This window comes from Nelumbo nucifera, chromosome 6 (genome assembly GCF_055504915.1).
Source record: "Nelumbo nucifera cultivar China Antique chromosome 6, China Antique-T2T, whole genome shotgun sequence".
NCBI lineage: Eukaryota > Viridiplantae > Streptophyta > Magnoliopsida > Proteales > Nelumbonaceae > Nelumbo > Nelumbo nucifera.
Window position 1 is genome coordinate 7673216 of NC_142654.1, and position 16464 is coordinate 7689679.

At 50.6% G+C, this 16464-nt stretch overlaps 1 protein-coding gene across 1 annotated transcript; it reads left to right on the forward strand.

The window, feature by feature from the left end:
* The first annotated feature begins 412 nt into the window (after window positions 1-412).
* Window positions 413-4465, forward strand: LOC148790586 (uncharacterized). The gene is made up of 2 exons (XM_088890688.1): window positions 413-3153; window positions 3233-4465. The coding sequence occupies exons 1-2, from the start codon at window positions 2343-2345 to the stop codon at window positions 3691-3693; spliced, it is 1272 nt and encodes a 423-aa protein (XP_088746814.1). The 5' UTR covers window positions 413-2342; the 3' UTR covers window positions 3694-4465.
* Window positions 4466-16464: the final 11999 nt, after the last annotated feature.

Below are 16464 nucleotides of genomic sequence, written 5' to 3' on the forward strand. Positions count from 1 at the left end.
ACAGTGAGCGGGTCATAAAACAATATTTTTTTTTTACCAATTTGACCCTTCTTTTCATCTATTTTAAGTTACCGTTCATCACCTTGCAGCTGCAATAGCAGCGACATGGGGGCTTTGTTCATCTCCCTTCGTTTTTCATTAAGTTGTTTATTCAGGTAAGTGCACTTAACTGGATAAGTATTTCTTAAAAACAGGTAAGTGTATTCATTTATGTTATTTTATTTTTTATGTAAATTAGACTAATTATTTTAGCTATAAAAATTTATTATTAAAAGGGGTATTTTTATCCCATTCTAAGTATTTACAATTTTGAATTTTTTACCTACCCAAAATGAGTATCACTTATCCCTAGTCCCCACTCGGTAAATAGGTATGACCATTCTGATTTATTGATCAATAGGAAGAACCAAACTCACATTGACCGATTTTCCCCTTTCAAAATCACAAAAAAAAAAAAGAATAAAAGAAACGCTCCCCAAATGCCATCCACCATCTCCGCATAGAGGTTGAAAAGTCTGAACCATTTGAGAATGGTGCTACGAAGGAAGGATACGAATTCCTTCTTCCTTTCATTTCTTTCAAGTATTATCTTTCTCCGTTTGAAGTTGTTTATCCATGTTTCCCTTTGGTATTTGTCGTTAACCTCAAAGTATTCGGTTGAGCTCTCTCGGATGCCTAAAGAGAGTCAGAGTGACCATGGAATGGGCATTGGTTTGGGTTGCCTTAGCGTTTCTCATGCTGGTTTCTGTTGGGATTGTTTAACCCTCGACTATGGAATGGACATTGGTTCTGACGACAGCGGTGGTTCTAACGAGGTCAAAAGGGAGAATGGCAGTAGGATGCGACGGGAGTGAACAAGTTACGGGGAAGAGAAAAAAAAAATTCTATCGATGCTACGAATCTGGGTTGCAGCAGCAGGCGGAAATGAGAAAGGTGGAGAACAGGGAGGTGTTGATGATGAATGGGCGAATGTGCTATTGCAGGGATAGAGGAAAAGGTGGGTGATGGAGCGCAATCCGGCCAGTCCTAACTGTCAACGATCTTGTCTCTAGCTGGAGCAAAGGGTGCCTTAAACGGAGAAGAAAGCGAGCAAAGGGTGCTCTAAAGCTCAAGTTAGTATTTCCTCAAAGGCAAGATAAAAAATCTGATGGCGCAAAGTTATCCCATACCTCCTTCTTAGGGGAAGGGGGGAGAGAGCCTTTTATAACCACTTCGAGCACTCACTCTCAAGCTCCTGTCAAGTCGGGTATCATTACCTCTGCACTTCTACCAGTTCGGGTGTCATCACCTCTGCTGGGGCAGACAACCGCCACTGCTCTCTTTGTCGGAGCTGTCTCTGTGACTGGAGGTGGCGGTGGTAGGTGGCCGTTGAAATGCGGCTGTCAAGTGTCAGATCCTAAGTCAGTCAGGTGCTTCGCCTCAGGATACAGACTCCTTTGGTGTCAGGTCAGGTACGGTTGTTCAGCTCGGTGTCCTGGAGACGAAGTGCTGGAGTGGTGTGCGAGGTGAAGTCTTGAGTTCGGATAGAGGTGTGGCCCGAATTGCACTGGGGCGGGCCAGTTCGGGTTGTTGCCCTTTGCGCTCCTCGTAAGGCTCGGGGTCAAAGAGAGAGTTCGGGCTCCTTTTGGGGAGTTCGGACCACTGGTTCCTCCTCTCGGAGCTCGCGCCTTGAGCGTACTGCCGTGCCGAGTTGTTGCCTCTGCCACGTGTTGAGTGGTCAAGAGGTCGGGCCAAATCTTCCTTCATCAATTGCCCCCCACTCCTCGCGCTAAGGGGCTTGCCCTGGCGCGGGGAGTTCGCGAGGTGGCGGGTGGATTTGACCCGTACTTCGAACTGGTTTGACTGATAGCGCGAAGTGCGCGTTCGTTAGGAGATTTCCGGGATTCTCGAGTGCCAAAAAGTCAGGAAACGCGCCAATCTGTCTTTAAATGCTGGGAGACGTGACAACGCGTGTTTATTTCAAAATTTAAAAAACGCGCCACTGGGAGACGTGACAGCGGGCGTTATTTCAAATTTGAAAAACGCGTTGCTGCTGCCTTTAATGCGGGGAGACGTGCGCCGGCGCTGCTTCAGTTTCAAAAGACGTGCGGCTAGTCACGTCTCGATCTTAGGAGGCATGCGGTTAGCTTGATCGTGGGCCGTTGGATTTGCCTCGATCAGAACCGTCGGTTTTTTGTCACTGTGGGTATAAATAGTGGGGGACCCCAGTCGCTTTTCATTGCCATTCTCCTGCATTTGCTTCTTGAGCTCGCGTCCACGTTTTAGCTCGCGTCAACCATTCGTAGTCCGTTTGCTTTTTCCGGGTGAGTCAGTACTTTCTTCTTGGTATTCTTTTCCTCCCGATGTCTAGCTTAGACAGTTCTTCGAGGGGGTCAGATGCAGGTTCTACGAACCGAGCTGCATCCCCCGACAGCCTTAGTGAACCCGAGGTAGAGCTCGAGGAGGAGCTCGAGGAAGAGTTCAAACCCGTAGGCCGAGTCGCCTCAGGTAGTTTGGCGTCCTCCTCTTGTCGAGGTCGGACGTTAGACAAGTTTGGGCCCTCAACCATGACGCCTGAGGGGCTTTACTCCCTTATCACCCAGTTCAACCTGCCTAGGGAGTACACTTACTTTATACCTTCGGGCGACTTCCCTTGGGAACACGGTCCCAATGAGATCGTGATATTCTGGGAGCAGTTCGTCGCTGGGTTGCGCCTACCTTTCCTACCCCTCATCGTCGAGGTTATGAACCACTTCGGCGTCACCATCGGCCAGCTCCACCCGAATTCTATCCGTAATTTGGTGGGGACTATCTCCCTCTTTTGCAAACAGATTTTGCCTTTAGACTTTGAGATCTTTTCTTCCATTCTGATGCTTAAGAAGCAAGCGGGTCCCCTTCCCGGGCATAGGCGGGCGTACTACCTGTCACATCGCCCGGGGTTCAAGCTTTTACACGATCTTCCCAACAAGGTGCCGGCATTGAAACAGGACTATTTCGAGGTGCAAAGTGCAATGGGGTGGCCGTTCCAAACCGGGTGGGGGATGGCTGCCCCCGATGCCGGTGTTACACTTGATAGGGAGACGGCGAAGGGCCTCAGGGAATGGGCCCGGCTTGGGCTAAAATGCCACCACTATCTGACGGAGGCCAAGCTCATCCAGGCCGGCCTGAGTTCGGGTAGGTTCCTTGCTCAGAGGCTTGCCTTTTATTTTGTTTTCCGTTCTTTCGTTTTCCTGATGCCGAGCTCTTTTTGTAGGTGTGATGGACGCAGAAAAGACTCGCGGTGGGAACCTGTTTCATCCCATGAAGAGGAGGAAGCGAGTTGTCAAACGGACTCGTGCCGAACTGCCCCGAGATGCGGAGCCCGAGGTACCGGGCTACCCGCCAGTGGATCCGCCTAGGGAGCCCGAGATGGCCCCTCCAGTACAAGAAGTGGCAGGGGCCCCTTACGCCGAGGCTGCTTATACGGGGGCTCCTCCTTACACTGAGACTGCTTATACACGAGCTGGGCCTTCAGGCTCGGGAGGCCAAGGCAAGTTCAGGAGCGTGTTGCCGCCGAACCATGCTCTTCAAAAAAGTAGGGAGGTCGTTTACCCTGAGGAGGTCGCGGCGTGGACCGAGCTTCCTTTGAACCATGTAGCCGGGCGTCTTGCCTCTTGTGCCATGGTAGTAAGTCAACGACTTCTTGTCATTACCTTTCTTGCTATTGCTCTTTGAACATTCTCGTTATTTTTCCTTTTGGTAGGTGAACTCCTCCATCCATGCCTTAGCGGCCCAATCAGAAAGGAGCTCGAGGCGGGCACAAGCTGCCGAAGAGGCTTCCCGCGCTGCCGAAGCGGCTTCTCGCGCTGCACAGGCCAGGCTGGCAAGGTCTCAGAGAGACACCGAGGCCCTGGGAGTGGTGGTGAAGCACATGGCAGACCTGAGGCTGGACTTGTAGCATCAGGTCGAATACCTTCAAGAGGATATTAGGGAGAGGACAGAGATCTTTTGTCAGGGCATCGAGGATGCCAAGAAGAAGGCCGTTGAAGACTATATCGCCTTGCCACGCTTTGACGACCTGATGGTGGGCTCGTACAGAAGGGGTTTTAAACTGAGCCGGTGGATGATCAGGAATACATACCCCGAGCTCGACATCAGCGCCATAACTACTTCGCGCATTACTCAGGAGATGGCCAACGCGGCTGATGGTGAACCAGATTCTGAGGCTGAGGCAGGACCCTCGGGTATCGTCAACGTACCTTCCGAGGGTGAGGACTGAGATTTGTCGGACTGCTGGAAATTTTTTTGTTTTTTGTTTGGAATGTAAACAGAGTATTTTGTAATGAAACGTTCTTTTGATTAAGTTGTTGTCACCCTCTTTTTTCCGAACTGACTATATTGCCGAACTGACCATATGCCTCTGATGATGAGATGCCAAGGTCCTTATCAGTTTCCTGTTTTCTCTTTGCCTGTCAGCTTAGTGTTAGCATTTTGCTTTTGCGTGCCCATGCCGTAGGGGTGACTAAGTCTTATGGTGCCGAGGTCCTCGTTAGCTCATCATTCTAACCCTCAGGCTCTGATGGCGACTCCTAGTCCACTTCGCTTGGTAATTTATAGGTAGTATCATCTTAAGTTAACGACGTTCCACGCTTGGGGTACTTGTTTGCCCTCCAATGTTTCGAGCTCGTATGCTCCCTCGAGCGCTCTCTTTACTCGGTAGGGCCCTTCCCAATTCGGTCCAAGTTTGCCCACGCCGAGCTCGGGTGCCATGATCTTACGAAAAACCAGGTCGCCAACGCGGAAGTTCCATTTTTTTACTCTGGCATTATAGTACCGAGCTACTCTTTGCTGTTAAGCTGCGGTCCGGATGTATGCGAGGTTGGTACGTAGATCGTCTCCGTTTGTCTGATCGTCATATGCTTCTAGTCGCAGTGTAGTACTTCGATCTCCGCCGGGATTACCGCTTCAGTGCCGTAGGTGAGGTTAAAGGGGGTCTCTCCCGTGGCGGTTTTTTCCGTAGTTCAGTGAGCCCATAGAACACTTGGTAGCTCGTCTGCCTACAACCCTTTAGCTCGGTCTAGTCGCGCTTTCAGTCCGCGGAGGATAGCTCTGTTCATCACTTTTGTTTGACCGTTTGTCTGCGGGCGCGCGACCGATGTGAAGTTCTGCCGAATCCCCATATCTTGGCACCATTCCTGAAACTTGATGTCCTCGAACTGCTTGCCATTGTCGGAGATCAGTACCCGAGGTAACCTGAAGCGACATACTATGTTCTTCCAAAAGAAGTTTTGTACGTTTCGAGCTGTAATTGTTGCGAGAGGTTCAGCTTCTGCCCACTTTGTGAAGTAATCTACCGCCACCACTAGGAACTTCCTCCCACCTGTTGCTGGCGGGAATGGCCCCAGGAGGTCGATGCCCCATTGCACAAATGGCCATGGACTGGTGAGATACTTGAGGTCGGCGGCAGGCTGATGGTGGATATTGGCATGCTTCTGACACTTGTCGCATTTTCTGACGAGCTCGACGGCCTCTGCCTTCACCGTTGGACAGTAGTACCCTTATCGAAGTGCCTTCTGGGTGAGGGCCCAGCCCCCCAAGTGTCCGCCGCACAGACCTTCATGAGTATCGCGGAGTACGAGCTCGGCTTCGGCAGGTCGCAAGTAATGCAGGTAGGGGAGCGTGTAGGACCGTTAGTACAACCGTTCGTCTATTATGACATATTTTGCTGCCTGGCGCTGCACTCTTCTGGCTGCATTGTGGTCCGCAAGGAGGGTCCCATCTAGCAAGAAGCTCGCGAGTGGGTCGATCCAGCTCGGCTCTACTTTAAGGACGGGAGCAACCTCCTCTGCCCCACCGAGAATGCTATGCCGAGGTAAGTCCTCTATGTATACGGTTCTCATGGCATTGTGACTGATGCTGGCTAACCGGGACAGGGCGTCGGCCTCAGTGTTCTCTGACCTCGGGATTTGTTTGATGAAATGTGACTGGAAGTTGAGCAGAGCCTCCTTTACCTTTACCAAGTAGGCGATCATAGTTAACTCGCGTGCTTCGTATTCGCCCGTAACCTGGTTGACCACAAGCTGGGAATCGCTGCAGAAAACTATGTGTTTCGCTTTTACCTTTTGCGCTAGGGCCAGCCCGGCTATCAATGCCTCATACTCCGCCTTGTTGTTGGATGCCGCAAACTCAAAGCGTAGCGCGTATTCCAATTTCGTGCCACCCGGGCCGCGCAGGACTATTCCAGCCCCACTGCCTTGTTGGTTCGAGGAGCCATCTACGTGAAGGATCCAGGGCTCCTCATCCCAGTTCGCGTTTGGCCTAACTATGAGAGATGCCACCATGGCTGCTACCTCATGGGGTTCGGACTCTATTGGCCTGGGAGCTCCGGGCTCACCCGAACTGGGGATCTCGGGCTCAACCGGCCTAGGGACTTCGAGGCTGAATGTGCACTCGGCGATAAAATCTATTAAGGCTTGGGCCTTAATAGCAGTTCGTGTCTTATAGTGGAGGTCGTACTCGCTGAGCTCGATGGCCCACTTTGTCAGCCGACCGGAAACCTCTGGCTTGAGTAAGACTTGCCTCAGAGGTTTGTTAGTCAAGACGATGACAGTGTGAGCCTGGAAATATGGGCAGAGTTTCCGAGCTGCAATTATCAGTGCGTATGCCAGCTTTTCTATTTGCGGGTATCTCGCCTCTGCTCCCTGCAGAATTTTACTAACATAATAGATGGGTCGTTGGACCCGATCTACTTCTTTTATTAGTACCGAACTGACCACCTCGTCGCTTGCCGAGAGGTACAGTTCTACGACCTCGCCCTCCTCGGGCCTGGTTAAGATCGGCACACTAGCGAGGTAGTTCTTTAGCTCGTCGAACGTGAGCTGGCAGTCTCGGGTCCATTCAAACCCTTTGCCTTTAATTTCTTTAAAGAAAGGTAGGCAGCGGTCTGCCGACTTGGACATGAAGCGGCTCAGAGCGGATATGCGGCCATTTAGCTTCTGAACCTCTTTTACTTTTCGGGGTGGTCTCATATCTAGGATGGCCTTTATCTTGTCCGGGTTAGCGTCAATACCGCGCCGGTTGACGATGTACCCTAGGAACTTACCCGAGGTGACTCCGAAGACACACTTGTTTAGGTTCAGTTTCTTGCTAAATTGACGCAGGATTTGGAAAACAAAATCTAAGTCTACTATTAATTCATGCGAAAAATGTGTCTTGACGACCATGTCGTCTACATAACATTCTATCTTCGTGCCAATTAAGGGCTGAAATAGCTTATTCACAAGTCTTTGGAAGGTTGCCTCATCATTCTATAGTCCGAAGGGCATAACCTTGTAGCAGTATAGGCCGAACTCGGTTATGAAGGTGGTTTTTTCCACATCGGACTGGTCCATCCTGATTTGGTTGTAGCCCGAGTAGGCGTCCAAGAAGCTTAGCAACTCATGTCTCGAGGTCGCATCCACTAAGCGGTCAATTCTGGGGAGGGGGAAGCAATCTTTCGGGCAAGCTCGGTTCCGGTCGGTGTAGTCAACACACATGCGCCACTTGCCGTTTGCCTTTTTTACCAGCACTAGGTTGGCTACCCAGCTCGGGTAATGAACTTCCCTTATGAAGTCTGTTGCGAGGAGCTTTTCGACCTCCTCCTCGACCGCCCTCTAGCGCTCTGGGGCTAAGTTGCGTTTCTTCTGTCTAATGGGTCTAACTACAGGGTCAGTATTAAGTTTGTGAGTTATAAGGCTGGGGTCAATACCGGGCATATCGGCCGCGGACCATGCAAAAATATCTAAATTTTGAAGTAAAAAACTCACCAGTTCGGTTCGTAGAGGTTCCTGGACAGAAGCACCGATCTGTAGTGTTCGAGCCGGGTCCGCAGCTGAAGTAGGGATTGCGACCGTTTCCTCTGTGGGTGAAGCTCGTTCTTTTCCTTTCTCCGTAGGCCGCTCCAGTCCGAGGTCGTCGACCACCTTGGTTTTTCCCTTCAGGGCGGCAACATAGCACTTGCAGGACTCAAGCTGGTCGCCCCGCGCTACCCCCACACCGAAGTCTGTAGGAAACTTCATTGCCAAGTAGAAGGTGGAGACCACTGCCCGTAGGACATGAGTGATTGGTCGCCCTATTATGGCATTGTATGGGGAGGGGGTCGCGACCACCAGGAAATGGTGGTTGAGTCTGACCGCACAGGGCCTTGTGCCGACTTCCACAGGTACTGTTATTTTCCCGAGGGGCCTGACTTCCTCTCCGCTGAAGCCCACCAGAGGAGTGTTTGCGGGCTTCAACTCGCTTCTCTGCAACTAAAGTTGGTCAAACGCCGACTTGAAGTGAATGTCTGCCGAGCTGCCTGAATCAACAAGTACGCGCCTGACTTCGAAGTCGCTGACCTTTAGTTTTATGACAAGCGCATCATCGTGGGGGTAGTGGACCCCTCGCGCATCGTCTTCCGTGAAGAAAATCGGTTCCTCCGTCTTCGACCTCTTCGGAGGGTTCTGTTCTTCTCGGGCAGCTTCGCGAACTGACGCCCGGGCCGCTGCCGAAGTACAACCCGCTACCACCGAACCTCCCACTATCACGTGGATGGTTCCCCGAACTGGCCTCTCTTTCGGAGGTTGTCTTTGCGACGGTTCGGTCGGCCTGCTGCTGGACTCGGGGGTATCCTTCCCGTGCTCCCCTTGCCGACCTGTCTTATTATTATTATTATTATTATTATTATTATCATTATTATTATTATTATTATTATTATTATTATTATTATTATTATTATTATTATTATTATTATTATTATTATTATTATTATTATGCTGTACAAAATTTCTCAAGTACCCGCGATGGATGAGTCCCTCTATCTCGTCTCGGAGATTATTACAATTTTTGGTACTATGACCGTGGTCTCTATGGAAACTGCAGTACAAGTTTTTGTTCCTCTCGTTTGGGTTCCCTTTTAGGTGAGGTGGCCATTTTACGTACGGGGCGTCTTTGATCGTCATCAAGATCTCAGCCCGCTTCGCGTTTAAGGGTGTGTAATCCGTCTAAGTTGCTAAGGGAGCTCGGAACGGCTGGCTCGGCTTCATCTCTTGGGCTGGATCTTTCCTTCTTCTGTCATATGGGTTGGAGGGCTCACCTTCCCTCTTCCTTTTCTCGATCCCGCTTTCGGTCCTTTGGTTGATCTCCTCCTCTGTTCTCATTAATTTATCTACGATCTTGAGGAATTCAGCTACGGTCGCGGGCTGGCTAACTACCATGTGCCACTTGAACTCCTTGTGTATCACTCCTCTCTTGGCTGCCGCGAGCTGCACCGCGGTCGCGTTCATCTCCGTGCTACGTCCGGCATTGCTGGAAGAAGCCATGAGCGTTGGGGTTTCTTGGAAAAAAGGGGTTATGAGAGTTTTAGAGGGAGGCTTTTAGAAGCGTTTCCCACAACGGCGCCAATTAATGGAGCGCAATCCGACCGGTCCTAGCTGTCAACGATCTTGCCTCTAGCTGGAGCAAAGGGTGCCTGAAACGGAGAAGAAAGCGAGTAATCTCTGGGGAGGAACCCGGTGAGAGTGCTCCGAAGCTCAAGTTAGTATTTCCTCAAAGGCAAGATAAAAAACCAGATGGCACAAAATTATCACATAGTCCTTCTTTGGGGGGGGGGAAGAGAGCCTTTTATAACCATTTCGCGCACTCACTCCCAAGCTCCTGTCAGGTCGGGTATCATTACCTCTGTACTTCTGCCAGTTCGGGTGTCATCACCTCTACTGGGGCAGACAACCGCCACTGCTCTCTTTGTCGGAGCCATCTCTGTGACTGGAGGTGGTGGGTGGCCGTTGAAGTGCGGCTGTCAAGTGTCAGATCCTAAGTCAGTCAGGTGCGCCGCCTCAGGATACGGACTCCTTTGGTGTCAGGTCAGGTACGGTTGTTCAGTTCGGCGTCCTGGAGACGAAGTGCTGGACTGGTGTGCGAGGTGAAGTCTTGAGTTCGGATAGAGGTGTGGCCCGAACTGCCCTGGGGTGGGTCAGTTTGGGTTGTTGCCCTTTGCGCTCCTCGTAAGGCTCGGGGTCAAAGGGAGAGTTCGGGCTTCTTTTGGGGAGCTCAGACCGCTGGTTCCTCCTCTCGGAGCTCTGCCTTGAATGTACTATCGTGCCGAGCTGTTGCCTCTGCCACGTGTTGAGTGGTCAAGTGGTCGGGCCAAATCTTCCTTCATCAGTGGGGATTAAAGAAAAATCACCGGGTTAGAGAGGAGAACTAGCGTCGTCGTTGATTCGAATTGCAACGGTGACCGAGAGATAGAGTAGGGCGATGAGGGGATCAGTTCGGATGATGCAAGGAGAGAGATAAAGAGAGAGAATAGAGATCGGTGGTGGCTAAGTTCGGACTTTCCGCTGCAATTCGTTGCAGCAATAGTAATAGACCGAACCACTAATGTTGGCTCGAGTTATAGCAGCGGGCGGAGATAGGGGAAGGTGGAGGAGAGAGAGAGGGAAAACGGAGGGAGAGGGGAAGAGAGAAGTCAGATAGAGAGTGAGAAAAAGAGGGAGTAGGAGAAGAGATCGAAGGAAGATTTATCTACCGAGTTCTGTATCCGAGTGTCGGAGGAGGAGGAAGATGATGAACAGTAATTTCTCCCTCCTCGCAGTTTTATAAATGGGATAATTTTGTCAAAGAAAATGACTTTCTTGTCCCGCTCACTGTTTTCGTAATATATTTTGAAGAATATCCGAATTTGCAAATTCATAAAGCTTTATTAATTCGGATTCTTTTTGTCAAAATTGATAATATGGATTTGGTGCATTGTACATTATACATTGGGGATATTTGATAATGTTGAGAATATTTTGATACATTTTGCTTTAACATTTGTTTGAAAGAAAAGCAGTAAGCTTACTATAAAAAGAATAACGGTAAAGAAATATACACCATTGAACCATCAACAAGCTAAATAGACAGAGGAATTCACATGGGGTTATAAATGGTATCAGCTTATCTAAACTTGAGATCAAATGCTCCCATAGGCTCAATCCATTCAACTCAAAAAAAAAAAAAAGAAAAAAAGCAAACGTTATACATCTCTCCCCAAATGAATTGAAAGGAAAGGACGGGGAAGGACTAAGACATGCATTTAGTACAAGAAGCAGAAAATTTAGCTTAAGTATGTGCCATTAAGGCCATATTTGGTTTATTGCTTTATGCTTTTTTTTTTCAATTCTTGCTCATTTTAGACAATAATGGGCAAGAATGAATAAAATTAGAATGTTTGATTACAAAATTCTTGCTATGGGTCTCATTCTTTTGAGAATGAAAAATCAGCACATAGCATAAAAGTTAGGGTAGCTTGTAGCATGAAAATAATCATGTCCCATCTTGCTTACTTTTATTATTTAAAAAAACTTTATGCCAATGGTCATAAACTGCTGGCCATCTACCAGTAAACATCTATGTTGACAATTTTGAAGACCTAGGCCAGCGGTTTACGACTAGTAACACATTTTTTTAAGAATGGAAATGAGCAACATAAGGCATTTGTCAGTAGGGGTGGTGATGAAGGAAGATTTGGCCCGACCTCGTAATCACTCAACACGTGGCAAAAGCAAACAGCTCGGCACAACAGCGCACCCAGCGCTCCCGTTCTTGAAGCAGAGCCGAGCTGGATCGACCCACTCGCGAGCTTCCTGCTAGATGGAACCCTCCCTGCGGACCGCAATGCAGCCAAGAGGGTGCAGCGCCAGGCAGCCAAATACGTCATAATAGACGAACGGTTGTACCGACAATCCTACACGCTCCCCTATCGCATTGCTTGCGACCTACCGAAGCCAAGCTCGTACTCCGCGACACTCATGAAGGTCTGTGCGGCGGACACCTGGGGGGCAGAGCCCTCGCCCAAAAGGCACTTCAACAAGGAATCTACTGACCAACGATGAAGGCAGAAGCCGTCGAGCTCGTCAGAAAATGCGACAAGTGTCAAAAGCATGCCAATATCCACCATCAGCCTGCTGCCGACCTCAAGTACCTCACCAGTCCATGGCCCTTTGCACAATGGGGCATCGACCTTCTGGGGCCATTCCCGCCATAATCGGGTGGGAGAAAGTTCCTAGTGGTGGCAGTAGATTATTTCACAAAGTGGAGAGAAGTTGAACCTCTGGCAACAGTTACAGCCCGAAACATACAGAACTTCTTTTGGAAGAACATAGTATGTCACTTCGGGCTACCTCGAGTATTGATCTCCGACAACGGCAAACAGTTCGAGGATATCAAGTTCCAAGAATGGTGCCAAAATATGGGAATTTGTCAGAACTTCACGGCGGTCGCACACCCGTAGGCAAACGGTCAGACGGAAGTAATGAATAGAGCCATCCTCCGTGGACTGAAAGCATGACTAGACCGAGCTAAAGGGTTGTGGGCGGACGAGCTACCAAGTGTCCTGTGGGATCACCGAACTACGGAAAAAACCGCCACGGGGGAGACCCCCTTTAACCTCACCTATGGCACCAAAGCGGTAATCCCGACGGAAATCGAAATACCTACACTGCGACTAGAAGCATATGACGACCAGACAAACGGAGACGAGTTACGCACCAACCTCGACCTACTGGATGAGGTAAGAGACCTCGCGCACATCCGAACAGCGGCCAGCAGCAAAAAGTAGCTCGGTACTATAACGCCAGAGTAAAGAAGAGGAGCTTCTGCGTCAGTGACCTGGTTCTCCGTAAGGTCATGGTACCCGAACCCGGCGTGGGCAAACTCGGACCAAATTGGGAAGGACCCTACAGAGTAAAGAAAGCACTCGGAGGGGCATTCGAGCTTGAAACCTTAGAGGGTAAGCAAGTACCCCAAGCATGGAACATCGTCAACCTAAGGCGATACTACCTATAGACCACCAAGCGAAGTGGATAAAATCACCACCAAAACAGGCTGCGCGAGTGCGGTAACCCGGGCAGGAAACAGATCGGACGTATGGTCAGTTCGGAAAATACGTTCAGTTCGGGAGAAAGAACAACCAACACTTAACCAAAAGAAAAGTCATTCCATTTCAAAGTAAGGTAGTACATTTCAAAAAAAAATTTACAAGCCTGGAGCTACTTCTTCATTATCAGAAAGCACTTCAACGCTACTCGAAGGCCCTGCCTTGCCCTCGGAGTCTGGCTCACCATCAGCAGCATTGGCCATCTCCTGAGTTATGCGCGAAGTAGATATGGCACTAATATCGAGCTCGGGGTATGTATTCCGGATCATCCACCGGCTTAGCTTGAAACCCCTTCGGTACGAATCCACCATTAGGTCGTCAAGGCTCGGCGAGGCGATGTACTCATCGACAGCCATTTTCTTGGCATCTTCAATACCTTGCAAAAAGATCTGCGTCCTCTCCCTAATGTCCTCCTGAAGGTATCCGACCTGATGTTGCAAATCCAGCCTCAGGTCCGGCATCTCTCTGAGACTCCCATGGCCTCGGCATCTCTCTGAGACCTCGCCTGCCTGGCCTCTGCAGCCCGAGTAGCCGCCTCAGCAGCTCGGGAAGCCGCCTCAGCAGCTTGGGAAGTCGTCTCAACAGCACGAAGAGCCTCTTCAGCAGCTCGCGCCTGCCTCGAGCTCCTTTCCACCTGGGCCACCAAGGCGTGAATAGAAGAGTTCACCTACCAAAAAAGAACGAGTGAGTAACAGCACGACAAGAAGGATAAAAGCAAAAGAGCTCGATAAAAAGTCTGACTTACCACCATGGCATGAGTAACGGCACGGCAGGCCACCTGGTGCAGAGGGAGATCAGTCCACGCCGCGACCTCCTCGGGGAAGATGGCCTCCTTACTCTTCTGAAGAGCGTAGGTCGGCAACAGCACACTCCTGAATTCCCCCGGGGCCCCCGAGCCCGAGGGCCCAACTCGCGTATGAGCAGACCCAGAGTAAGCAGGAGCACCAAAGTAGGTGGGAGCCCCCGTGTAAGTAGTCTCAACATACGGGCCCCCTGTCGCTTCTTGCATTGGAGGAGCCATCTCGGGCTCCGCATCCTAGGGCAGCTCGGCGCGAGTTCGCTTGGCAACTTGCTTCCTCCTTTTCATGCCTTGAAACAAGCGCCCACCACGAGTCCCTCCTGAGTCCATCACACCTGCAAAAAAAGAGTTCGGCATCAGGAAAAAGCCAGACAGAGCAAAATAGGACCTCCAAGTAAGGAACCTACCCGAACTCAGGCTAGCCGCAATGAGCTTGGCCTCCGTTAGATACTGTTGGCACTTTAGCCCAAGCCGTGCCCATTGCCGGAGGCCCTTCACCGTCTCTTTGTCAAGCGTAACACCGGAGTCAGGGGCGGCCACCCCCACCCGGTCTGAAACGGCCACCCTAGCACACTTCGCACCCCAGAGTAGTTCCGCTTCCACGCTGGGACTTTGTTAGGAAGATCGTGTAAAAGCTTGAAACCCGGGCGAGGAGACAGGTAATATGCCCGCCTACGCCCGGGGAGGAGACCCGCTTGCTTCTTAAGCATTAAGATGGAAGAGAAGATCTCCAAGTCTAAAGGAAAGCCATGTTCGCTAAATAGGGAGATTGTCCCCACCAAATTACGAATGGAGTTCGGGTGAAGTTGGCCGACCGTAACGCCGAAGTGATTCAAAACCTCGACAAAGAGGGGGTGGAAAGGCAATCGCAGCCCTGCAGCGAACTGCTCACGGAATATCACGATCTCATCAGGACCGTGTTCCCAAGGAAAGCTACCCGAAGGTATAAAATAAGCGTACTCCCCAGGCAAATTGTAATAGGTAATAAGGGATTGGAGTCCCTCAGGCGTCATGGTTGAGGGGCCAAACTTGTCTAATGTCCGACCCCGACGAGAGGTGGACGCCAAACTATTCGAGGCGACTCGACCTACAGGTTCGAACTCTTCCTCGAGCTGAAACTTGGACGCGAGCTCAAGAGGCAGCACAGAAGTGAAAGCGACTGGGGTCCCCCACTATTTATACCCATAGTGACCAAGAAGCAGCGGCACAGATCAAAGCCAATCCAACGGCCCGTAGTCGCGCTGACCGCACGTCCCCTGAGACCGAGACGTGATTGGCGCATGTCTTTTTGAAACTGACAGAACGCCGGCGCACGTCTTTCTGAAACTGACAGAGCGCCGGCGCACGTCTTTCTGAAACTGACAGAACGATAGCGCACGTCTCCTCACATTAAAAGCGGCAGCGGCATGTTTTCAAAATTTGAAAGGACGCCTGCTGTCACGTCTCCCAGCGGCGCCTCTTTTTGATTTTAAAATAAAGCGCGCGCTATCACGTCTGGCAGCATTTATAAGCAGGTCGGCACATCTTCCGTCTTCTGGGCGCTCGAAGAAACTAACCCTAACAACACACCTCGCGCTATCAGTCAACCGAGATTCAAAGTACGGGACAAATCCACCTGCCACCTTGCGAACTCCCCACGCCAAGGCAAGACCCTTAGCACGAGGAGTGGGGGGCAATTGATGAAGGAAGATTTGGCCCGACCTCGTAATCTCTCAACACGTGGCAAAGGCAAATAGCTCGAGACAACAGCGCACCCAGGGCGCAAGCACCAAAGGGAAGAAACCAGCAGTCCGAACTCCCTACTAGGAGCCTGAACTCCCTACGAGGAGCCCGACCTCCCTACGAGGAGCCCGACCTCCCTACGAGGAGCCCGACCTCCCTACTAAGAGCCCGACCTCCCTACTAAGAGCTCGAACTCCCTACTAAGAGCCCGACCTCCCTACTAAGAGCTCGAACTCCCTACGAGGAGCCCGACCTCCCTGCAAGGAGCCCGAACTCTCCCTTAGGCCCCGAGCCACACAAGGCAGTGACCCGAACTGGCCCGCCTCATGGCAGTTCGAGACACTCCCCTATCCAAACTCAAGACTTCACCTCGTTCGCCACTCCAGCACTTCGCCTCCGAGACGCCGAACTGAACAAATGTCTCATACATGACACCGAGGAGGTCCGTATCCAAGGGTGGCGCACCTGACTGACTTGGGATCTGACGCTTGACAGCCGCACTTCAACGGTCACCTACCACTGCCACCTGCCACCGTCATCGCCAGTCGCAGAGACGGCTCCGACAAAAGGGAGCAGTGGCGGTTCTGTCCAGTAGAGGGGATGACACCCGAACTGGCAGGAGACCAGAGATAATCGTACCCGACCTAATAGAAGCTTAGGAGTGAGTGCACGAGGTGGCTATAAAAGGCTCCCTACCCCCAAGAACAAGGTACGTGAACTTTGCGCCATCTAGTTTTATCTTGCCTAAGAATTCTAACTTGAGCTTCGGAGCATTCATACCGGGTTCTCCCCGGAGCTTCCCCATCTTCTCTGTTTCAGGCTCCCTGTAGCTTCGTTCAGAGGCAAGGTCGTTGACAGCTAGGACCAGCCGGATTGCGCACCATCAGGTGGCAACGAGCCGAGCTTTTCACGAGTTGCTCAAGCTCAACTTGATTTTAACTGAGCTCGAGCTCGAGCCTACTAGAGTTCGACTCGATTATTATATATATTTATTATTTAATATATATATATATAATATAAATATTATAATATTAATTATTATAATTCTTAA

Coding starts and splice junctions, on each gene's coding strand:
- LOC148790586 (XM_088890688.1), top strand. CDS start 2,343: ATGTCTAGCTTAGACAGTTCTTCGAGGGGGTCAGATGCAGGTTCTACG. Junction 3,154..3,232: donor CCAGGCCGGCCTGAGTTCGG/GTAGGTTCCTTG, acceptor CTCTTTTTGTAG/GTGTGATGGACGCAGAAAAG.